Source organism: Coregonus clupeaformis, chromosome 38 (assembly GCF_020615455.1).
Source record: "Coregonus clupeaformis isolate EN_2021a chromosome 38, ASM2061545v1, whole genome shotgun sequence".
Lineage (NCBI taxonomy): Eukaryota > Metazoa > Chordata > Actinopteri > Salmoniformes > Salmonidae > Coregonus > Coregonus clupeaformis.
Genome location: NC_059229.1, coordinates 3,777,037 through 3,801,486, shown reverse-complemented (window position 1 = coordinate 3,801,486; position 24,450 = coordinate 3,777,037). Strand labels below are relative to the sequence as shown.

Genomic DNA, 24,450 nt, shown 5'->3' with positions numbered 1-24,450 from the left:
AAATATTTTTTCCCAGGGCCCGAGACTTGGTTCGTCCAGCCATGCAGGCAGCAGACATCAGAGTAAAACTCCTTGTAGGCTGTTTTTATTACATTTACATTTACATTTTTTTTAGTCATTTAGCAGACGCTCTTATCCAGAGCGATTTACAGGAGCAATTAGGGTTAAGTGCCTTGCTCAAGGGCACATCGACAGATTTTTCACCTAGTCGGCTCGGGGATTAGAACCAGCGACCTTTCGGTTACTGGCACTATGCTCTTAACCACTAAGCTACCTGCCGCCCTAAACCCACACACACAACATATGTTTTACTATCCTTGTTGGGCCATAAAATTAATTTCCATTAAAAATCATATTTTCCCTTACCCCTAAACCTAAACCTAACCCTAATAGGCCTACACGCCCACACACTCACAGTGACGTCACAGATAAGGCCAAAGAAAATGTTTTTGTGACAATAGGCAGGTTTCCATTGACCCAGATTTATTCGACAAAAGCAATGTCTCCAAAAAAATCGTTGCGAAATGTGTGATGGAAATGTCAGATGTAGTGTAGGAGACATTTTCTAAAGATCGAATACATTTGTATCCATTTGACAGAGGTGGACTTTTCTTTTGTCTAACTTTCATTATCGCGACAAACGATGACGGAAACAGTGTTTCTCGAATAAATTATGATTGCCGAATAATTTTGAAGGTAAGCGGTGCATGTCATGTTATTAACTATAAAGCTCCACTCCACATTAAATTATAATGCCTAGGCCTACCGCTTGCAAAATCAATTTATTCAACAATAAAAATAATGTTTCTTTGCAGGACAAGGATTGTCTTGACTTTCAAGAATGCCTGCAATTTGAAATTTCACCATCAAATTGTTTCAGATCATCTAGGCCTGCTTGAGTGCAAATTACACCATGGCACGGACCATGGTGGCGATAAGTAGGCACATGAGAATTATTAGAATATGGCAAATATTAGTCAATTCTTGCATTCTATCCATGCTGGCTTTTGCGGGCTACCTGAGATATAAAGGATAGGTGGGCAGGTCATACAGGCTGTCGCGACTTTATTCATGCACAATTTGCCTAATAGGATCATGGAAACACTTCAACCACATCAATGTGTGTTTTTTAAGGTGTGACATCATTACGTCCAGCTGTTTTTATCGACACAAGACAGTTCAATAAAACCGCATCGTGGCAGGCAATTGTCGCCTCTACTTTCTATGCTAACTTTTTAAATGTCGACAAAAATTCACTGGACAAGTTAATGGAAACATAGCTACTGTCTCCTTATCCATCCATGTCACAAGACTCACAACTCATACCCTATAGGATAGACATGGGGAGTTGAGTGAAGGGCAGTGTGTGTGTATTATTGCCTGTGCGTGCGTGTGCTTGTTTACCTGCGTGTGTGTCTTTGCGCGCACGCACCCCCGTGTGTCTGTATTAGTGCGTGTGTGTGTGTAGGTCTACCTTCTTGTTAATTTAAAACCTGAACCAATAGCGATCCTATCCCTAGCCAGACACGATAGATAGCAGGTTCCGAAGTGATGACACTGGAAGCAACCAGGAAACACTGAAAGGTCGCTGGCGATTAGATTAAAGACTAAACCTCTGACATTACTTTTTAACCAGGCACACCGTTTTAATCACAACCTCTCTTATTGGGCCCATTGTTCTCCTAAAGGTCTCAGGTCTTAGTAACTTCTTATCTGGCTGTACTCTGAGGCACAGGGGATGAGAGAGAGAGAGTGGGGAGACTTGGTCATAGTCAGGGTGCACCCCAAGTGGAACCCTATTCCCTGTATAGTGCACTACATTTGACAAGAGCCCATAGGAAATCCAATTGGCTCTGTTCAGAAGTTGTACACTACATAGAGAATAGGTTTCCATAGGACGCATGCAGCCTCAGTCAGCGTTGCTGGGCTGGGCTCACTATAAAAGGGGTACTGGGTCCGCCAAGAGAACCACACAACACCACCGGGTGAGAGCGAAGGAGACACCGACAGAGACCACTGATCCACACCTGCAGCCGGGCTATCACTTTCAAGGCTCTTGACTCCTCTTTCCTCCCTCTTTCTTCTCTCTCTCCATCTGTCGTTCCTGATCATGTGGAAGGCTGCAGTGTTGACGTTTGGCCTGTTGGTAGTACTGGTGGGTAAGGTGCAGGCTGCAGAGGGCCACGCTAACTCTATCTACGGGGTGAAGCTGTGCGGGAGAGAATTTATACGGGCCGTCATCTTCACCTGCGGAGGCTCGCGTTGGAGGAGAGGAGTGGGCGACGCAGGTGAGATGGGTGGGTGTCTGTGAGAGACTGTTTGTGTATGTGTACCTGTGAGTGTGCTTGTGTATGTGTGGGATTGTTTGTCTATGTGTGCCTGTATGTGTGTGTCAGTCTCTCTGTTCTCTCTTGTTGTACATGTCTAAATGTCTGTCTGCCTATGTGTCTGTTTGACTGACTGACTGACTGACTAACTGCTCATCTGTCTGCTATTGTAGGACCAACCATACTGAGATGTTTTCTCTCGTTTAACACCATATACTAATATCTAATATCAATCCTTGCAAGAGAACCAGTTGTTCCTGTAGCCATTTCCTTCTATAAAGCATTCAAATCATTTTATCTTCCTCTTCCTTCCAGGTGACATCTCCATTGACGAGGAGACTGAGGCCTTCAACCCATGGAGCTCCAACGCCATCCCAAGCCTCGCCAGCAAGCAGCGTCCAGGATTGGAGGCCCAGGGGTGGGCAGGCGAGGTCAGGGAGGGGGGCTCTGCTGCTGCTGTGTTCAGTCGTTTGGCCCGCTCGCCCATCTCAGAGGAAGTGCTCGAGGCGCTGCGCAGCGCGGACAGGAAGGGGCGGGACGTTGTGGTGGGCCTCTCCAACGCCTGCTGCAAGTGGGGCTGCAGCAAGAGCGAGATCAGCTCCCTCTGTTGAGCACTACTAATACCTTTCACTTTCATCCCCCCATCCCTTCATCCCTCTGCTGAGCTCTTCTACCTCTCCTCCTACATCACTACATCTCTCGTGCCTCTCCTCCATCCATTCTACGTTCATTCTTCTGGCCATCTCCATCTCTCACTAACAATCCCTTCATTCCTGCCTGTCTTCCTCCTCTGTTCCCAATGTCTTGCCTTCTCCCCTTCCTTCTATCCCTCCATCCCTCCACTTTTCTATAGCTCCATTCCTCCTGCTTCTTCTTCTTCTCCTGGATCATTTTGCAGATAATTCAGGGTCTCCTGAATGTGAGGGGTGTAAAAAAAAAAAAGGTTACAAAGACAGACTTTGACTATGCATGTATTCTCCAATCTATGTCAATATTATGAGCCATTTTTGTGTGTTTGGTTACTGATATGAAAGTCCAATAAAGTTGTGTTTCGAAAGTGGTAATGTGTTACTCTTCATTGAAAATTCTCAATGACTCATACCTGGTGTATTCCAATATTTGAAAATATATATTCAAATATCGAAACATTTGACCACAAATGCTTTATTTCTCCACGACACTAGACCAGATCAGGGTTTCCCAAATTCGGTGCTGCCCCCCCTAGCTGCACGTTTTGGTTTTTGCCCTAGCACTACACAGCTGATTCAAATAAAAAACAAATCGTGCACACAGGGGGGCCCCAGGACCGAGTTTAGGAAACCCTGGACTAGATGACCGTTTATGTTGAATCCACCTGCTGTAACTTCCTCCTCCGCGTCTTTGGTGGTGGACTTTGACTGGCTTTCACGCACCTGTTAAATTTCTCTATCTCCGGCCCCACCTAGTGGTTTAATATATGATTACCCCCACAGACGATTCTATCCTGCTAGGCCCACATGGCATTAAAAAGTAGACGTTTATTCCATGCCATAAAATTTCATTTTACACTGTCTATTCACTCACTGGTAAATGTAAGTAGAAATTGGACTTTGATGAAAGAATATCTATTCTATTGACCTAACTGATTTTTCAGTGTATTCACGTGTGATGTGAACAGATCCGCGATTGGCAAAACTAACCAAGCGTATGGAACGTTGTGCTACGTACGGAAGCCGATTAAGGACCTGCTGCTGGATTTTTGAATCTGACATGCCAGCTATTTCTCACACATAGCCAGAGCTACTTATCGCAACAGGAAAGGGGTTCGGGATTATCTTTGTGCTCTAAAAACAAATTGAAAGATCAAAACCCTTTGCTACTCAATACATCTGGATTGCATCAGCCATTCTGTAAATGGTCATTGCCACGGTACCGGTAGTTACTGCTAAAAAAGCGATTACGGATCTGACAAATCTGTGCGACCAGGTAAAGGCTTTCTTTGGCGGCACATTCAACATGAAGCTACTAGCTAGCTAACAAGCTAACTAGCCAAATAACCAACGTTAGCCATGGAAGATGTCATTGCGTTATCCTTATCGTTTGCACTTGGCTAGTTAACAGTGTCTACACTCGTTCATGTGTTAGAATGTTTATCTAGTTAGCTAGCTAACAAGGTAATGTGACTTGCGGCGAAATGCGAGGCCGTATCGGCCTGCTTGCCCAAACCGGCCAGGTTCTCCATACTTGATTAGCTAGCGAAATGGCTAACTAGCGTACATGCAATACTGAATGCGTACGGAGGCAAAACTAGATTAGGTAACGTTAGCTAGCTACGTATTGAGTTTATAATGGGGACTGATTGCCACTAACAAACTAGTTAACGTTAGATAGGTAGCTAAATTACTTTGTCAACGTCAGTTGATGTGTGATATGTTTTGATTCCAGGTTCGTTATGTAGCTAGTCCTGATGCTAGTGATCAGCTTGTATACTTTGCATTCTGACCCTTGCCTTGACTGACGCGTTCTATTCTTTACTTTGTGTTTCTGATGTGATGTTGGGCTCGAGAGCCAACTCTGCTTGTGATAGCGACACTAGTAGCAACAAAAGACTATGTAGCCGGTGGTGGATGTTCGGAAAATGTAGAGAATCATTCGAGTCACTCTTTCTCTGTCCCCCCTGTGTGTGTGTGTGCAGGATGGAGTGGCAGCCGGATGAACAGGGGTTGCAGCAGGTGCTTCAGCTGTTGAAGGACTCCCAGTCTCCGGACACAGCCACACAGAGAGCTGTGCAGGAAGTATCCTACCTAACACACAGCAGTGTGTGTGTGTGTCTGCGTTCGAGAGAGAGTGAGATTGTGTGAAAGATGCGTAGAGTCATGAATGTGTGTTGGTGATTTGCCATGTTGATTGTTTTTGTCAGTGAAGGGGTGTTCCTTAAAAGTGTGTGTAGAAACTGGAACAGCTCAACCAGTTCCCAGACTTCAACAACTATCTCATCTTCGTCCTTACAAGCCTCAAATCAGAGGGTAAGTGTGTGTGTGTGATAAAAATGTGTGCGAGCATCAGTCAGTGGTTACGAATCGTTTCCTCTCTTCCTTTACCCCCGCCCCTCTCTCTAGATGAGCCGACCCGTTCTCTGAGTGGTCTCATATTGAAGAACAATGTGAAGGCCCACTACCAGAACTTTCCTCCTCTCGTAGCTGACTTCATCAAGAGGGAATGTCTCAACAACATCGGAGACCCCTCGCCCCTCATCAGAGCAACCATCGGTGAGAGAGAAAGAGAGTGTGTGTGTGTGCTGCAGAGTGATTCAGGATGTGTGGGTGATTGAGCCTTTGCAGGTACTGGAGTCAGTCTGCGTGGGAGTATGAGTTAATCAGCTAGCTTAGCTTAGTGTGTGTGTGTGTGTTCAAGTTTCAGTTTCAAGTTTTAATGTCACGTACAGTGAAATTACTTCTTGCAAGCTCTAAACCCAACAATGCAGTAATCAATGTAGTACTAAAAATAACATAAGGTAGAACAAAAACACACGAAAAATAAGAAATAATGTTGTGTATAAATGTGTGTGTATGTGCCTGTGTGTGTGTAACCTCTGCCTCCTGTCTCTCTAGGTATCTTAATAACAACCATAGCATCTAAAGGAGAGCTGCAGACATGGCCTGAACTCCTCCCTCAACTCTGTAACCTGCTCAACTCTGAAGACTACAACACCTGCGAGGTCACACACACACACACACACTTAGACACAAACATGCTCATACACACACATCTAATCTTTTGATTGTGTATATAGGACTTATGTTGAATAACTTTCTGTGTGTGTACAGGGTTCTTTTGGAGCGCTGCAGAAGATCTGTGAGGATTCTTCAGAGCTGCTGGACAGTGATGCTCTCAACAGACCCCTGAACATCATGATCCCCAAGTTCCTACAGTTCTTTAAACACTGCAGCCCCAAGATCAGGTCTGCTCTCTCTCTCTCTCTCTCTCTCTCTCTCTCTCTCTCTCTCTCTCTCTCTCTCTCTCTCTCTCTCTCTCTCTCTCTCTCTCTCTCTCTCTCTCTCTCTCTCTCTCTCTCTCTCTCTCTCTCTCTCTCTCTCAGCCCTCGCTCCATGCTCCCTCCCTCTCTCTCTCTCTCTCTCTCTGCCCTCGCTCTGCTCCCTCCCTCTCTCTCTCTCTCTCTCCTCTCAGCCCTCGCTCCATGCTCCCTCCCTCTCTCTCTCTCTCTCTCTGCCCTCGCTCTATGCTCCCTCCCTCTCTCTCTCTCTCTCTCTCCAGCCCTCGCTCCTGCTCCCTCCCTCTCTCTCTCTCTCTCTCAGCCCTCGCTCCATGCTCCCTCCCTCTCTCTCTCTCTCTCTCAGCCCTCGCTCCATGCTCCCTCCCTCTCTCTCTCTCTCTCTCTCTCTAGCCCTCGCTCCATGCTCCCTCCCTCTCTCTCTCTCTCTCTCTCAGCCCTCGCTCCATGCTCCCTCCCTCTCTCTCTCTCTCTCTCAGCCCTCGCTCCATGCTCCCTCCCTCTCTCTCTCTCTCTCTCAGCCCTCGCTCCATGCTCCCTCCCTCTCTCTCTCTCTCTCTCAGCCCTCGCTCCATGCTCCCTCCCTCTCTCTCTCTCTCTCTCTCTCAGCCCTCGCTCCATGCTCCCTCCCTCTCTCTCTCTCTCTCTCAGCCCTCGCTCCATGCTCCCTCCCTCTCTCTCTCTCTCTCTCAGCCCTCGCTCCATGCTCCCTCCCTCTCTCTCTCTCTCTCTCTCAGCCCTCGCTCCATGCTCCCTCCCTCTCTCTCTCTCTCTCTCAGCCCTCGCTCCATGCTCCCTCCCTCTCTCTCTCTCTCTCTCAGCCCTCACTCCATGCTCCCTCCCTGACAAGTAGTTGATTTCTTCTATTGAATGCCACCAACTTTCTTTCCCCCCTCTCCAGGTCTCATGCCATAGCGTGTGTGAATCAGTTCATCATCAGTAGAGCCCAGGCTCTGATGGATAACATCGACACCTTCATCGAGGTGAGACAGGGGTTGTGACTCAAATGGCACCCTAGTCCCTATATAGTGCACTACTTTTGACAGTGGTCTGTCTGGGTTGAATCCAGCGGACAGACGTGATGTACAGTCACAGTTGCAAATGTTTATTATAAAGAACTCCCCCAACCCCTCTCTCTAGAGTCTGTTTGCTCTAGCGGGGGATGAGGACTGTGAGGTGAGGAAGAACGTGTGTAGAGCTCTAGTGATGCTGCTGGAGGTCCGGATAGACCGACTCATACCACACATGCACAGCATTATACAGGTAAGACCAACTAACTTTGACCTCTACCCCTTAACCTCTAAACCTATGACTTCATACCATACATGCACAGCATCGTACAGGTACCACCTACAACCCCTAACCCTTACCCCATGACCCTGTGCCTTTTTGACCTTTCACATACACACGTTCATCACTCATATACCATTTGTTTTGGGTACACCACCTACACTCAATATGTTCTTCTCTCTTTCATCCTCGTATTCTTATGGCCCCATACCTCTTTTCCATATTGCCTTCTGTTTCTATAAGAAAAATCACTTTCTCTCTCCCTGTCCCTCCCCCCCCCCCACCCCCCCAGTACATGCTCCAGCGAACCCAGGACCCAGACGAGAATGTTAGTTTGGAGGCCTGTGAGTTCTGGCTCACCCTGGCTGAACAGCCCGTCTGCAAGGAGGCCCTCTCCGGGCACTTGGTCCAGTAAGTACACAGACGCAGCGACACTCACATACGCACATGGACGCATACACATCACACACACACACACATTAAGGGATGGCTAGGTGGGTTTTTAGTAAGAGGGGTGTAGCTGGATGAAAAAGGAGTAGTGTGGTTTGGTTGTCACTGTCTCTCCTGTTTCTCCCAGACTCATCCCTATCCTGGTGAATGGGATGAAGTACTCTGAGATAGACATCATCCTCCTAAAGGTGAGTTTACGTCTGTCTGTCTGTCTGTCCATGTGAGAGGGATGTCTAGTTTTTGTATATGTCAGTCTGGATGTCCCACTCCCAATGCACAACTAGGAAAAATAAAAACATGACTTAACGTTCCCTCTCTCCCCCTCCCCCCTTCCTCCCCCCTTTCCCTCTCCCTCCCCCCTTTCTCCCTCCTCTCTCCCCCTCCCCCCTTTCTCCCTCCTCTCCCCCTCCCCCCTTTCTCCCCCTCCCCCTTTCTCCCTACCCTCCCCCTTTCTCCCTCATCTCCCCCTCCCCCCTTTCTCTCTCCCCCTCCCCCTCCCCCCTCCCCCTCCCCCAGGGAGATATAGAGGAGGAGGATGACACAGTACCTGACAGTGAGCAGGACATCAAGCCTCGCTTCCACAAGTCACGCACCGTCACCCTGCAACACGAGGGAGGAGAGGGGGAGGAGGGGGAGGATGACGAAGATGAGGATGACGATGATGACACACTCTCTGACTGGAACCTGCGTGAGTGGTTGAGGGATTGAGTGACAGCTCAGCTGACCAATCAGAGCCGGGAAAATCGGATTGGCAGCCATTCTTTAGTGGTTGTCCCTCCAAGAGAAGACTTAGGGCTGTTTTTCAGTTCTCAGTTGATGTCACTGATTACCCATGAAGATACGCAAAACACACACTTACTCGTTTATGTGGAAAATGGGGACTCACCTTTTCTCTCACACATGGTCTAAATCAGTTGCTGTTTAACTAGAGCTGTAGTACGTGTTTAACCTCCCCACTCTCTCTCTCTCTCTCTCTGTCTCGCTCTGTCTCTCGCTCTCTGTCTGTTTCTGTTTCTCTCTGTGTTTCTCTCTCTCTCTCTATGTCTCGCTCTGTCTCTCGCTCTCTGTCTCTGTCTCTGTTTCTCTCTGTGTTTCTCTCTCTCTCTCTGTCTCGCTCTGTCTCTCGCTCTCTGTCTGTTTCTGTTTCTCTCTGTGTTTCTCTCTCTCTCTCTCTGTCTCGCTCTGTCTCTCGCTCTCTCTGTCTCTGTTTCTCTCTGTGTTTCTCTCTCTCGCTCTGTCTCGCTCTGTCTCTCGCTCTCTGTCTGTTTCTGTTTCTCTCTGTCTCTCTCTCTCTCACAGGGAAGTGTTCTGCGGCAGCCTTAGACGTGTTGGCTAACGTGTTTCGTGAAGAGCTCCTCCCCCACCTGCTGCCCCTGCTGAAGGGCCTGTTGTTCCACCCAGACTGGGTCGTCAAGGAGTCTGGAATACTGGTGCTGGGGGCTATCGCTGAGGGTAAGACCTGACCTTGAACCGCTGACCTTTATTCTTCTTCATGGAACTAAAAGCATTTCACTAGGAACACCTGTGTTCACTCTCGCTCTCTCTCTCTCTCTCTCTCCCCCCCTCCTCCTCTCTCTACCCCCCCTCTCTCTACCTCTCTCCCCCCCCCCCCTCCTCTCTCTATCACCTCTCCTCCCCCCCCTCCTCTCTCGCTCTCTCCCCCCTCCTCTCTCTACCTCTCTCTCTCCCTCTCCCCCCCTCCTCTCTCTACCTCTTTCTCTCCCCCTCCTCTCTCTCTCTCTCTACCTCTCCACCTCCCCCTCTCTCCCCTAGGTTGTATGCAGGGCATGGTTCCCTACCTACCAGAGTTGATGCCTCACCTCATCCAGTGTCTGTGTGATAAAAAGGCCCTGGTGCGTTCCATCGCCTGCTGGACTCTGTCCCGCTACGCCCACTGGGTGGTCAGCCAACCCCCGGACTCCCACCTCAAACCCCTCATGACTGAACTCCTCAAGAGGATCCTGGACGGGAATAAGAGGGTACAGGAGGCCGCCTGCAGGTGTGTGTGGGGAGGGAGTGGTTGGTGGAGGACTGGGGGTGTGTGGGGAGGGAGTGGGTGGTGGAGGACTGGGGGTGAGTGTTGTTGGAGGACTGGGGTGAGTTTCTGGGGAGGGAGTGTGGTGGTGGAGGACTGGGGGAGGAGTGGTGGGTGGTGGAGGACTGTTGTGGGAGGGAGTGGGTGGTGGAGGACTGGGGGGTGTGTGGGGAGGGAGGGAGGGAGTGGTTGGTGGAGGACTGGGGGTGTGTGGGGAGGCAGTGGTTGGTGAGTGGGTGTGTTTGAGAGAATAGAGATGTTGACCTGAAATTCAATTCCTCTTTCTCTCCCCCTTTCCACTCTCCACTCTCCCCCCTCCACTCCCTCCCCTCTCCCCCTCCCTCCCTCCCTCCCTCCCTCCCTCCCCTCCCTCCCTCCCTCTCTCAGTGCGTTTGCTACTCTAGAGGAGGAGGCTTGTACAGAGCTGGTTCCATATCTGAGCTTCATTCTGGATACACTGGTCTTCGCCTTTGGAAAATACCAACACAAGAATCTACTCATACTCTATGACGCTATAGGAACGCTGGCCGACTCTGTAGGACACCATCTCAACCAACCGGTTAGTATGTAGTTAGGCTAGATAAACACCCCCTTCTAGTTTACCCTCAATGTCCCATTCTAGACAGTCATTTTCTGGCCATTTCCTGTTTGTTTTTGACCTACCTGTTTTAACCATCTCTCTCCCTCTTTTCCTCCCCCCATCCCATCTCTCCTCTATTCCCCTCCCCTCCTCCTCCTCTCTCCCTTCCTCCTCCTCTCCCCTCCGCTCTCCTCCTCTCCTCCCCCTCTCTCCCCCCTCCCCTCCTCTCTCTCCTCTCCTCCCTCCCCTCCCTCCCTCCCTCCTCTCCTCTAGGAGTACATAGAGAAGCTGATGCCTCCCCTCATAGCCAAGTGGAATGAGCTGAAAGATGAAGATAAGGATCTGTTCCCGCTGTTGGAGTGTCTGTCGTCTGTAGCTACAGCTCTCCAGAGTGGCTTCCTGCCCTACTGTGAACCAGTCTACCAGCGCTGTGTAACACTGGTGCAGAAAACACTGGCTCAGGCTATGGTGAGACACACACACACACACAACTTTATCATCTGTGATTAAAGATTGAATGGTGTTTAATCTTAACTCTCTCTCTCATCCTCCTCCCCCAGATGTATGATCTTAACTCTCTCTCTCTCCCCCCCTCCCCTCTCCCCCCAGATGTATGATCTTAACTCTCTCTCTCTCCCCCTCCCTCTCCCCCCAGATGTATGATCTTAACTCTCTCTCTCCCCCCAGATGTATGATCTTAACTCTCTCTCTCTCCCCCTCCCTCTCCCCCAGATGTATGATCTTACTCTCTCTTCTCCCTCTCCCCCGATGTATGATCTTAACTCTCTCTCTCTTCTCCCCCAGTGTATGATCTTAACTCTCTCTCTCCCCCCTCCCCTCTCCCCCCAGATGTATGATCTTAACTCTCTCTCTCTCCCCCTCCCCTCTCCCCCCCCAGATGTATGATCTTAACTCTCTCTCTCTCCCCCTCCCCTCTCCCCCCAGATGTATGATCTTAACTCTCTCTCTCTCCCCTCTCCCCCCAGATGTATGATCTTAACTCTCTCTCTCCATCCTCCCCTCTCCTCCCCCCAGATGTACAGCCAACAGCCGGACCAGTACGAGGCTCCTGATAAGGACTTTATGATTGTAGCCCTGGACCTCCTCAGTGGTCTGGCTGAGGGCCTCGGGGGCCACGTTGATCAGCTGGTTGCCCGGAGCAACATCATGACACTACTGTTTCAGTGCATGCAGGTACGGAGTGTGTGTAGGTGGGGTGGGAGTGTGTGTAGGGGGGTGGGTGTGTTTTCAGTGATAACTGTACGTATGTGTGAATGTCTAGGTTAGCTGTCCTGTGTACCGGGTAGGTCGAAGTGTTTCCCATTTTGAACCATTTCATGTGTCTGAAGGTGCTAACTCTGCCTACTCTGCCCGGAGAGCAAATCAATTGCCTCTAGTGCTAGCCAATCAGATTGCCCAGATCACTGTGTCTCATAGGAGTAACAACATGCATTTGTGCATGTGACAGAAATAATACGATGTGACTTGAGTTTCGCCATCAGCTTGAAGACGGTGTCCCCTTTTTGGTCAGTCTTAGTGGAGGGGTGAGCTGAGGGATGGTCTGACGCTGAGACTGACCAGATGCTGGCACAGTCAGTCCAGGAAAATAAATAACACATTATTTCAATGTATGGTCACTCAGCTGTGCCTCACAAGTAAAACAACAATATATTACCAGTGGATCATATACCTCAAGTTTTGAAATAGAATTGTAAAATGGTCTGAGAAGAACATCATTGGCAGGGTAACTCAAGCTTAGCCAATATGCAGTGATAATGTATGGGGCCTATAGCTTACTGCACAAACCTCACCGCTACAGAACTGGTTTTAATTGGTTAATGTTGCATAGGCTTACATTTTTTAAGTCATGTTTAAAATAAATATGAGCGGTAGATCTCAGCCTTCATTTTGACTCAGAAAGTGATCTTGGCTCCAAAGTTTGGGTACCGCTGGTCCAGGTGTATATAAGTCTTTCCAATGTGGAGCTATGTATTGTGTGTATACTAACAGGCCCTGGCTGTATTTGATGGTTATGTACAATCGTGTGTGTGTGTGTGTTAACTATATTCTCTATCTCCAGGACACCATGCCAGAGGTGAGACAGAGCTCCTTTGCCCTGCTGGGTGATCTGACCAAGGCCTGCTTCCCTCACGTCAAACCATGCATCGGTAACGACATATACGATCTCTCTCTCTCTCTTTCCCTGTCTCTCTGTCTTCTTCCTTTTCTACTAACTATGTAACTACCAGCCTACCGTACTCCTCCTAATTCTATCTACCATCCTCCCTTACTCTTCCCCCTTGGCTTTCTCTTAATGTACACACAGAAAATAAAATCATTTTCCCTCTCTGTGTGTGTCTCTCTGTGTGTGTCTCTCTGTGTGTGTCTCCCCCCCAGCTGAGTTCATGCCTATCCTAGGGACCAACCTGAACCCAGAGTTCATCTCTGTGTGTAACAACGCTACCTGGGCCATCGGAGAGATATGCATGCAGATGGGTGAGTCTTTCTGTACGTGTGTGTGCTTGTAAGTGTACGTGGGTAATATGTACATGTGGAAGATGATTTACCTCTCATTCTTGTTAATAATAATGTTTTTTTTGTTTTGAATTTGTTAATTAAAAAACGAAGTAATTGACAGTTTCGATGCTGATAACTTTCATGCTATCTTAATAATATCTTTCTCTCCCTCCACCTCTCTCTCTCCCTCCACCTCTCTCTCTCCCTCCACCTCTCTCTCTCCCTCCACCTCTCTCTCTCCCTCCACCTCTCTCTCTCCCTCCACCTCTCTCTCTAGGCGTAGAGATGCAGCCCTATGTATCTCTGGTCCTGAACCAACTGGTAGAAATCATCAACAGACCTAACACACCCAAGACCCTGCTGGAGAACACTGGTACAGAGACACACACACACACACACACAGATAGTGAACACACACAATCATTGGGCTTGTTCGACATTGCAGCCGATGCATTTTGGGTAAACTGTGACTGACTCCTCTACAGATAATAACGAGAAGTTATTTATGATGCAAAGGGGTTTGTACATCAGCGATGTCAAACAAGCTCAGATTTGTAGTTGGGTGTTTTTGTACACACGAGTGAGACTCCTCCCATCTTGTTCCAGCCATTACGATTGGTCGCCTGGGCTATGTGTGTCCTCAGGAGGTGGCGCCGATGCTCCAGCAGTTCATCAGACCATGGTGAGTCTTTAAGCAATAAGGCCCGAGGAGGTTGGGTATATGTACCGCGGCTAAGGGCTTTTCTTAGGCACGACGCAACGTGGAGTGCCTGGATACAGCCCTTAGCTGTGGTATATTGGCCCTATACCACAACCCCCCCGAGGTGCCTTATTGCTATTATAAACTGTTTACAAACGTAATTAGAGCAGTAAAAATAAATGTTTTGTCATACCCGTGGTATACGGTCTGATATACAGCGGCTGTCAGCCAATCAGCATTCAGGGTTCGAACCAAACAGTTTATAATATACATCTAGTCCTTCATGTCACTGCCACTTATCAACATAATGTTTAGATTGACTGGTATGTGGCGCGGTGGTGTGTGACAGGTGTACGTCCCTACGGAACATCCGTGACAACGAGGAGAAAGACTCCGCCTTCAGAGGGATCTGCATGATGATTGGTGTAAACCCTGGAGGCGTGGTCCAGGTAAGCGCGAGGGCATGGAGAGACCCGCGGGTCCCGACAGATCGTGGCGGAGTGGTCGGTGTTTTTTCATGCTGCAGGTCAGACAGACGACTTTAGGATGAAAATATTTTTGGCCCACAGATTATTTGCTTCCACTACAGTAGCCTACCCCTGCTCTCCTAGTTGGGCGTGTGGTCTCGTTGAAAAGAGAAGGGTCACGTGGGGGTTCACTTAAATATACAATTAGACCTTTAGTAGTTTATTACAGTGGCTGTAAATACATAAATATTCATATTGGAAAGAAGTGGAGGGCGCTCAACCAACCTGAGTCGAGGTGCTGTCAACATTTCTTCTCATTGAAAAGGAAAAGGCACAACGTGCACGTAGATAGGCTAGGTTACTATGGTGAGCGTAGGCTAGGTTACTATGGTGAGCGTAGGCTAGGTTACTATGGTGAGCGTAGGCTAGGTTACTATGGTGAGCGTACGCTAGGTTACTATGGTGAGCGTTAGGCTAGGTTACTATGGTGAGCGTAGGCTAGGTTACTATGGTGAGCGTAGGCTAGGTTACTATGGTGAGCGTAGGCTAGGTTACTATGGTGAGCGTAGGCTAGGTTACTATGGTGAGCGTAGGCTAGGTTACTATGGTGAGCGTAGGCTAGGTTGCTATGGTGAGCGTAGGCTAGGTTACTATGGTGAGCGTAGGCTAGGTTGCTATGGTGAGCGTAGGCTAGGTTGCTATGGTGAGCGTAGGCTAGGCTGCTATGGTGAGCGTAGGCTAGGTTGCTATGGTGAGCGTAGGCTAGGCTGCTATGGTGAGCGTAGGCTAGGCTTGCTATGGTGAGCGTAGGCTAGGTTACTATGGTGAGCGTAGGCTAGGTTACTATGGTGAGCGTAGGCCAGGTTACTATGGTGAGCGTAGGTTAGGTTACTATGGTGAGTGTAGGTTAGGTTACTATGGTGAGCGTAGGTTAGGTTGCTATGGTGAGCGTAGGCTGCTATGGTGAGCGTAGGCTAGGCTGCTATGGTGAGCGTAGGCTAGGCTGCTATGGTGAGCGTAGGCTAGGCTGCTATGGTGAGCTAGCGTTGCGCCTTTTCATTTTCAATAAGTACTGCTTACCCATTTATGTGTGTCTGCCTGCAAATCGTCTTCTTAAAGGGGAATGCACATGTTTAGTATTAGTGGATTGAATACATCTCTTTGCTTAGATGTACAAAGTGTTTCCATTCCCCTTTAAAAGGTAGGCTATATCCTATAGGCCTATGCAAAACATAGCAAGTGTCTCGGTCATGGTTCTAGCTGCTTCCAGGTCAGTAGCTGACCTGTGCGATCAGGTGTGCGTGTGGTCTCAATTAAATAGATTAGGCTATAGCCTATTCATGGGCGGAGAAGCACGGGCAGTTATCTTTCCAAGGAAATGTACAGTACTTCCTAAATATGATTACGCTATAGTTATATATAAATATTGATCACCCATATGTCTCCGTCTGAAAATCTTCCCACTCCTAAAAGGTAGGCTATAAAAAATAGCTCAAGAGAAAGTGCACGTCTCTCCAACCCTGCTACCTTCAAACTCCATCTCCTATTGGCTGATCTAGTCCAGTAATACAGACAGCCTAATATAATGGGCCAAGTGACAGTCTCTGGTCATTTAACTTATTTCTTACGTTATTTTTGCGCGTTTTGATATTGCCTCTAGGGCGCAAAATTGCTGCGACCGTGGCTGGCATGTGAGCTGCGCCACACACCTAAAATAACATTGCAGGACTGCGGTTGTGTTTGGAACCAGTTGTTTGCGGTAGCGGGTGGGAATCCGACTAAGCCAGCAGCAGGTGGTGTGGTATGAAAAGCTGTAGGCGGGGAGCGGGATGAGGAAACCAGTCCTACGCAGACCTCTACATGGAGACACACAGTCCTACTGTATGGGGAAATGACATCACAGCATTTGTCTGTGTGTGTGTCTCTCTGCAGGACTTTATCTTCTTCTGTGATGCTGTGGCGTCCTGGGTCAGCCCTAAAGACGACCTGAGAGACATGTTCTACAAGGTGAGTGGATGACCCAGCTCTTTGTGTCCCAAATGGCAGCCTGTTCCCTTTATCGGCACTACTATAGTGTACTATGTAAGGAACAGGGTGCATCCTGGGAAAACCGTTGCTTGGCCCAGATCGTTACTAATATCTCAATGTGTATGTACTGTATGATAGTGTAATGTTAACCATAGTCTCAGAATCATTTCAGCCATATTGTTTCTATTTTGTCATTTCTTTGTTGAGGACGAGTATTTTCTCCTCCTGTCTGCCTCTCTCCGTGTCTTCCCCTCTTTCTCTCTCGCTCCCCCTCTCTCTCCCCCCCTCCCTCTCCTCTCTTCCCCCCTCTCTCTCCTCTCTTCCCCTCTCTCTCTTCCTCCACCACTCTCCTCTCTCTCCCCCCTCTCTCTCCTCTCTTCCTCCACCACTCTCCTCTCTCTCCTTCGCTCCCTATCTCTTCTTCTCTCTCCTCCCCCCTCCAGATCCTCCATGGTTTTAAAGACCAGGTGGGAGAGGAAAACTGGCAGCAGTTCTCAGAACAGTTTCCCCCCCAGCTGAAGGAGAGACTGTCCGCCTGCTACGGCGTGTAGGACCCCTAACCTAACGTCAGGTACACACACACACACTCGCTTTAGAAATGACCATTCCAGTGTTATTTCTGCCACACTTCTTTAGATTGCACTCCTTGGTTGTGATCCTCATCCGTAAATGTTCTTCCATCCCCCTCTCTCTCATCCTCTTCCCTCCTTCTCTCCCTCTCCAGGTGAGCCAGTAATAGAGGAGGAATGGGAGGAGGAGGGAGGAGGAGGAGGAAGGTGAAAGGGAAACTCATCCATCTGTGTTAATGCACTGCCCTGAACTGATCTGGGGGAGGGGGAGAGGGACCCATCACGCCATTGGCCGCTCCCCCTGACGGACGGCCCCCACGCCCTATGTGTTTCTCCATAGCGGGAGGGTGGGCGGGACTTGGGGAGGGACGGGGGACACCTCTAGATTAAAGATTAAGGGGACCCAACCAACACAGAGAAACCAACTAAGGTAGGGACAGACAGATAGAGGGATAGAGAAATGGAGAGAGGGAAAGAGAGGGGTAGGTATAGAGGCCAGCTAGACTGCAGTAGAGGGAAAGGGAGACAGACTGTTAACAGATTTTAATCAGACTGTAGAAAGAATACACAGAGCGACCTAGACAGAGCGACCTAGACAGAGCGACCTAGACAGAGCGACCTAGACAGAGCGACCTAGACAGAGTAAGAGACACACACTTGCAATACCTATAGCTTCGTGTAGATGGCGCTGTTAGTTACACTAATCAGACATACTCAGTCACTACCAGTAAGGGACAGACAGTTAGGGACAGACAGGATTGCAGACAGACCGGTAGGTGTCTAGCCTCTGTTTATTTCTGGGAGATATCTTTCTTTTTTCCGGGGAAAAGGATATTCTATATGAATTAATAGTCATCCTTTAATTACTAGATCACTGGTTCGCAGTCAGATGATCTATCCTCCACCATGCATGTTTTCTTTCTTTAGTTTTACCTAAGGAATGCTTTCTTCATATAACTATTATCAGAGATAATATTCAGTCATGCTCTCTTCTAGATAGACAGGGGATAACTAACTTCCTCTTGGTCGTCATTATAGGAGGGAGCGAAATAGGGCTTAAATAATATGTGTTATTCTTCCGTAAGGTTAGGAAACTACAGATTACAGCCTCAAGATCACATTTTTAGTTGTACCTGTGTGTGCATCTGTCTGTCTGAGTTTGTTTACCGTGTATGACATTGTTGATTGTTTTAATAAGGTAACGATTTAACACTTGACTCCTCCCACCCCAATGTCCTCTACCTGTAAACTGTGACCAACTGTGTGTGTGTATGTGGGTTGCCATAGTGATATCTTGAGTAAAATGATTAAGCCCATAATAGTTTATCCTGATAACGTATTACAAGAGGTCCATCTTTTGTTGCTTGTTGTTGTTTCTTTTTTTATTTGCTGCTACTAATATTTTTTTTGTTTCCATAGTGAGCTTAAATGAACACAAACAAAGCATTGTTTATTTTTAGTTTTGTGGTTTTGCACTTTTTATTTTTTATTTTTGTATTAAGGACTTTTTAAAATTCACTCATAAAGCACATCTGAATTCTAACGTCCATGTTCTATTGTGTTTCAGTGTTAAATAAGTGTCTCTTACTTACTGGCAAAACAAACGTAAGAATACTAAAATGGCAAATAAAAAGTTTGTGAAACTGCGAGTAATCCGCACTTTTACAATGACTAACTGTGTCTACGTGTGTGTGTGTGTGTGTGTGTGTGTGTGTGTGTGTTTGTTATTTTCTAGGGATAGTGGGTTGTAGCTGGAACTAGCCTACTGTGTGTGTGCTACGTGTGTTAACTGTATGTGAGAGAGAATAGTGTGTTATCCTTTACTTTTCTTCACTTTGCTCCAAGAGAAGAGCACAATGTCCCTATAACAGGATAGGAGAGCTAGGACTCTGCCAAAGATACACATACAGACAGATGGCAGAACAGAATGCCAACAGACTACGTCACAAAGGGCACTCTATTCCCCATAGGCCACTGGTCAAAAGTAGTGTATTTTAAAGGGAATAGTGCCATTTGGACGCAGGCACAGACACTGTATCATAGTTGGATAGAGGGTGCACTTGAACAGAAACCATTCTGGAAAAGATGTGCCCTCTAGCCAACTCTATGTACAGTATAGACAGCTGTGAGGTTGTCAGCAGCTTGAGGCCAGGATTCAATCTGATCTCCCCTTTTCGGCTAAGCACCTTTTATGGTCAATGTTCCCATATTCGCGGAGACCGCATTCACGGTAAACGCTGCGTATGTCAGCTCAATCGGAAATGACCTTTAAATGTCATAAGGCGGATCTAATGAGGATCTGAATGAATCCCAGCCGTAGTGTCATCAAAGGGGATGTTCAGTATTTTGACCTTTTAAAGTTAGCTGAAGTTTTTAGTGGCTTTTTAAAGAAAATCTAACCAGGGATTTCAGTTTCTCCTGGCCCATTGAATACTTTCAGGGTGAGGAACAATCTAACATTAAGTTGTACAATTCTGAACTTGCCCTTTAATATCAATATTATTTCAGCTTTAGTGAATTTGGACACATTTTGCACAGATTGATGTATAGATGACTAATTGACTGACCAGGACTGTGATCATAGAAGCGATAAATAAACAAATCAATGTATCATTCAACAAAGACAATCTACATATCCCCCATTCTGCTTTCTCTATTTCAATGATTTTATCAGTTTAGATTTATCAAGATTTTTCGAGATTGTTATTAATTTAAATATGTTTTTTGTGAGGTTTCAATGTTCTGTAGTAGATCGTTTGAACTCGTTATGATATTGTGATGACTTAATTGGTTAAATAATAAATGCATTCAAGTGTCTTTAGTAAATGAGGGCTCTAATTTAAGAATAAAAGATTTAGGGCTTATAGAGGGTGGGAGGGAAGAAAGAGGGGGAGGGAGGAAAGAGGTGGGGAGGAAGGGAGGAATGAATGGCTGTAGGAACAAGCATGATCTTACTTGTTCAAGTTTTGCAGAATGACTTTGATGTGCTCCCAGTATTTCTATGGACTGCTGCCTATGTCAATCACTACAAACACTCAACTTATTTCTTTGTGGAAATAAATACAAAAAAGTGTATTCTTCTTCCAATATTTCCAACTGTCGCCTCCTTGTTATGTTTATGTCATAACCTTTGAACTGTGGCTGCATAAAAACCTGTGTGCATCCCAAATGGCACCCTATTCCCTATTTAGTGCACTATTTTTATTAGGGTTCATAGGGCCCTGGTCAAAAGTAGCGCACTATATAGGGAATAGGGTGCCATTTGGAGGGAATAGGGTGCCATTTGGGACGCAACCCTGTGTATTTTTCCACTCCGCAGGGTGGATGTGAGTGATGACAGATCTGTCTGTTGTGTGTCAGTGTTTTACAGGAAAGGAAAGTAAAAACGAGTGTCAGAGACAGACATTTGTCGTGTTCCAGACCTTGTTCATTTGGTAATGATGTCATATCCTGTCTGGGAACACTGACAGCAGTTTCCTGTCCACAGAGAACTACTACACCCCATGTGTGTGTGAGAGAGAGAGAGAGAGAGAGAGAGAGAGAGAGAGAGAGAGAGAGAGAGAGAGAGAGAGAGAGAGAGAGAGAGAGAGAGAGAGAGAGAGAGAGAGAGAGAGAGAGAGAGAGAGAGAGAGAGAGAGAGAGAGAGAGAGAGAGAGAGAGAGAGAGAGAGAGAGAGAGAGAGAGAGAGAGAGAGAGAGAGAGACTGTAGCTCAGTTGGTAGAGCATGGCGCTTGCAACGGCAGGGTAGTGGGTTCGATTCCTGGGACCACCCATACATAAAATGTATGCATGCATGACTGTAAGTCATGGATAAAAGTGTCTGCTAAATGGCATATATTATTATAGAGGTACAGTAAGCCACTGGATCAGGTGTTGCCAGGTTCAGGTAGGCTAATATGAGGTTGCCAGGTTTCATGTATTCTCTCCCTCCTCCCCCCAGCCATTGGAAATCCCTGACAGACTGTGTGATACAGTATCAGGTTTCCCGGTCTGGGTAGCTGAATGGGTGTGAATGAATGAGTTGCCAGATATGCCTACTATATCAGGTTGCCAGGTTCTGTGTAGAGTTTTCCCCCCAGCCATTGGAAATCCCTGGCAATGTGATTGAGTTCAGAATGTCCCAGAATCACTCCACCAGGAACCCCCCTGGCTACAGGTAACAGTCTCACTGTGTGTGTGTGTGTTTGGCTCATTGTAATGGCTGGAATGGAGTAAATGGAATGCTATACAACACATCAAACATATGGAAACCACATGTTTCACCCGGTTCTGTTAATTCCATTCCAGCCATTACAATGAGCCCGTCCTCCTATAGCTCTTCCTAACAGCCTCCACTGGTGTCTGTGTGTGTGAGTGTCAATCGCCTCACCACAGACTATCGCGGCAGCACCAGGCGAGCCGCAGTAACCCTATCCTTTATGCACAGCCTGGATGTGCCAAATATTCCCTTTCTCTCTCCCTCTCTCCCCTCCCTTCTTCCACTCCTTCTACTAAATGTACTCCTCCTGCAGATGAAGAATGTTACGACCTGTTCTTCACAATACGAAGCAATTCCGAGGCCACTATAACCTGTGCGCTGTGCGTCATGGTCCATTCACCGGTAATGGCACGTAATTCGCTTGGCATTCCAGCACTGAGAAGACGGGGCTAAAGTTAGTGGGAAGTAAATTGTTACTACATTGAACAACACCCGTCACATCCCAATATTCAACTACATTTAAGGTGTGGCATTTAGACCTAGTAATGTTAAAGGCTACCACATCTCTGGATATAGGCCACTTACCGCCGTGAAGTGTTTTGTAAATGGAATAAAATCCGGAACACCGTATTTTCAATTTTAAGTTGTTATATTTCACCTTGTTTTACTCCGTTCTTCTCACGCTCTTTGGTGGCTCTGAGAAAGGTTTTGTGGAAACCCGTCCATTACTGCACGCGGGGCTGAAGCTGGTCATGTGTGTGCGAACAAAGGCAACGCTCAGCGCGCTCTGCTGCGAAAGGGAATTCATTTTTATTGACGTCAGAGGCATAGGTCCTCCCTTCTCCAGAAAGAGCGAGTGTGTGTATTTGCACAGCCATACAATATAAGAAATAAGTCAAGGCCACACAAAAGTGAGGCTAAAGTGACTGTACAACTCCCCCCCCCTCTTTCGCTCTCTCACTCTCGCTCTCTTCTCACTCTCACTCTCTCTCTCTCTCTCTCTCTCTCTCTCCCTCCTCTCTCTCTCTCTCTCTCTCTCTCTCTCTCTCGCTCTCTCTCTCTCTGTTCCCTCTCTCTCTCTCTCTCTCTCTCTCTCTCTCTCTCTCTCTCTCTCTCTCTGTCTCTCTGTTCCCTCTCTCTCTCTCTGTTCCCTCTCTCTCTCTCTCTCTCTCTCTCTCTCTCTCTCTCTCGCTCTCTCTCTCTCTCTCCCCTCCTCTCTCTCTCTCTCTCTCTCTCTCTCTCTCTCTCTCGCTCTCTCTCTCTCTGTTCCCTCTCTCTCTCTCTCTCTCTCTCTCTCTCTCTCTCTCTCTCTCTCTCTCTCTCTCTTCTCTCTCTCTCTCTGTTCCCTCTCTCTCTCTCTCTCTCTCTCTCTCTCTCTCTCTCTCTCTCTCTCTCTCTCTCTCTCTCTCTCTCTCTCTTTCCCTCTCTCTCTCTCTCTCTCTCTGTCTCTCTGTTCCCTCTCTCTCTCAGTGGCTCTACCCTTTTATCCGGTGTTTTGCTCTTGGTCGTCATAGTGACAGACCACACACAAACAGTGTGGTACAGTAGTTAGAGGGTTCGCCAGGAAGCTGCCGCTAACCGCAGCAACGTCTCACACGCACACACGCACACGCACACGCACAAACACACACACACATTTTAGTATGTCAATCTGGTTGGGGCAAACTCAACCAATTTTTTTAGATGCATGGCAGCAAAGGCACTACACAACATTGTATTATTTTATTAGGCCTATGTGGTCTACAATCAGGAGGATCGACTTTTATAGACAATATACCAACGCAAAGACAGCGCATTGCGCAAACAAAACAACCCTCGCAATATCATCTGGAATTACATGGATCTATTACTGAACTTTTTGTTGAAAACAAATATTTAAATCAGAGACTGTCACTGGTAAACATGGTTACGGACCCAACAACATTAAATAGTATCCCCTAATCGTGGAGAAAGGCACATTAGCTAATTATAATAAACAAGTCAGCAAAACAATAAAATCATTCCAACATTGCCTAAAATGATGAATAACATACTAATGAGACCAATATTAGCAATACAACAATTGAGATGTACAAACTATGGAACGATGAGCTGATAAGCCATCATTTCGATTAAGACATTCATTAGCGAGTAGTTTATATAACTATTTGTTCAGCACTTTTGAAATGTACATTTATTACAGCCCCAGAATAGAACAGGACAGAGACAGACTGAGACAATGAAGGAGAGAGGTAAGAGACAAATATAGAGAAAGAGAGAGAGAGAGAGAGACTAAGAATAGGGATATTGGAGAGAACAGAGAGAGGATGGGATGGAGAGAGAGAGAGAGAGAGAGAGAGAGAGAGAGAGAGAGAGAGAGAGAGAGAGAGAGAGAGAGAGAGAGAGAGAGAGAGAGAGAGAGAGAGAGAGAGAGAGAGAGAGAGAGAGAGAGAGAGACTAAGGATAGGGATATTGGAGAGAACAGAGAGAGAATGGGATGGGGAGAGAGAGAGAGAGAGAGAGAGAGAGAGAGAGAGAGAGAGAGAGAGAGAGAGAGAGAGAGAGAGAGAGACTAAGGATAGGGATATTGGAGAGAACAGAGAGAGAGAGAGAGAGAGAGAGAGAGAGAGAGAGAGAGAGAGAGAGAGAGAGAGAGAGAGAGAGAGAGAGAGAGAGAGAGAGACTAAGGATAGGGATATTGGAGAGAACAGGGAGCGAGAGAGAGAGAGAGAGAGAGAGAGAGAGAGAGAGAGAGAGAGAGAGAGAGAGAGAGAGAGAGAGAGAGAGAGAGAGAGAGAGACAGGTGGTCTCCATGTGTTCCTGTCTGGCTTGTATAGTTTACATTACTGCTTATAAACACACACTATGCTGTTGAAAGACTGTGTATGCCAGTGTATATACATTGCCATGTGTTAGCATGATCCCAGTAGACTGGTGGTCTAGAGGCTACAGCTATATGGTAAAGACATGGATGGTGTTTAGAGTGGAGTGAGTGTGTGTGAGTGTGCACTTGTTTTCCTACCTTATCAGGACCCCAATGTCCTCACATTTCACCTCAATGTCCTGAAAAGGTAGGAAAACAATACCTTTCTTGAATAGTCAGGACTTTTTTCAGGTCCTTAATTTGTTCAAATGCTATTTTAAGCTTAAGGGTTAGGTTTAGGGTTTTGGGGTTATGTGTTAGGGTTAGGTTTAGGGTTAGGGGTTAGGGATAATAGGATTTGTAATTTTTTAATTTTACACTCCAAAAAGTCCTGACATTTCACGAAAACACAGCTGTGTGTGTGTGTGTGTGTGTGTGTGTGTGTGTGTGTGTGTG

At 47.1% G+C, this 24,450-nt stretch overlaps 2 protein-coding genes across 3 annotated transcripts; both read left to right on the top strand.

Moving 5' to 3' along the window:
- The first annotated feature begins 740 nt into the window (after positions 1-740).
- rln3b (relaxin 3b) lies at positions 741-3,387 on the top strand. Its single transcript, XM_045211653.1, has 2 exons — positions 741-2,288; positions 2,643-3,387. Exons 1-2 carry the CDS (start codon positions 2,111-2,113, stop codon positions 2,936-2,938), a joined length of 474 nt encoding a protein of 157 aa, XP_045067588.1. The 5' UTR covers positions 741-2,110; the 3' UTR covers positions 2,939-3,387.
- A 671-nt stretch (positions 3,388-4,058) lies between these two features.
- LOC121534336 (transportin-2) lies at positions 4,059-17,293 on the top strand. 2 transcript variants are annotated; one of them, XM_041840982.2, is made up of 24 exons: positions 4,059-4,292; positions 5,002-5,101; positions 5,257-5,332; positions 5,426-5,575; positions 5,918-6,024; positions 6,134-6,267; positions 7,220-7,301; positions 7,459-7,581; positions 7,901-8,019; positions 8,186-8,246; positions 8,575-8,746; positions 9,358-9,510; positions 9,832-10,057; positions 10,481-10,652; positions 10,947-11,141; positions 11,709-11,867; positions 12,754-12,841; positions 13,071-13,181; positions 13,468-13,563; positions 13,797-13,872; positions 14,240-14,339; positions 16,290-16,364; positions 16,829-16,956; positions 17,110-17,293. In XM_041840982.2, the coding sequence occupies exons 2-23, from the start codon at positions 5,003-5,005 to the stop codon at positions 16,934-16,936; spliced, it is 2,682 nt and encodes an 893-aa protein (XP_041696916.1). In that variant the 5' UTR covers positions 4,059-4,292; position 5,002; the 3' UTR covers positions 16,937-16,956; positions 17,110-17,293. The 2 variants fall into 2 exon arrangements, with proteins under 2 accessions (XP_041696916.1, XP_041696917.1); XM_041840983.2 differs by having other exon boundaries at positions 4,061-4,292; positions 13,071-13,169.
- Positions 17,294-24,450: the final 7,157 nt, after the last annotated feature.

What these genes read in the sequence shown, in the direction of transcription:
- rln3b (XM_045211653.1), top strand. Translation starts at nt 2,111, where the DNA reads ATGTGGAAGGCTGCAGTGTTGACGTTTGGCCTGTTGGTAGTACTGGTG. An exon ending in GAGAGGAGTGGGCGACGCAG is followed by an intron (nt 2,289 to 2,642) that starts GTGAGATGGGTG and finishes TCTTCCTTCCAG; the next exon opens with GTGACATCTCCATTGACGAG.
- LOC121534336 (XM_041840982.2), top strand. Translation starts at nt 5,003, where the DNA reads ATGGAGTGGCAGCCGGATGAACAGGGGTTGCAGCAGGTGCTTCAGCTG. An exon ending in ACATGCACAGCATTATACAG is followed by an intron (nt 7,582 to 7,900) that starts GTAAGACCAACT and finishes CCACCCCCCCAG; the next exon opens with TACATGCTCCAGCGAACCCA. An exon ending in GTACAGGAGGCCGCCTGCAG is followed by an intron (nt 10,058 to 10,480) that starts GTGTGTGTGGGG and finishes TCCCTCTCTCAG; the next exon opens with TGCGTTTGCTACTCTAGAGG.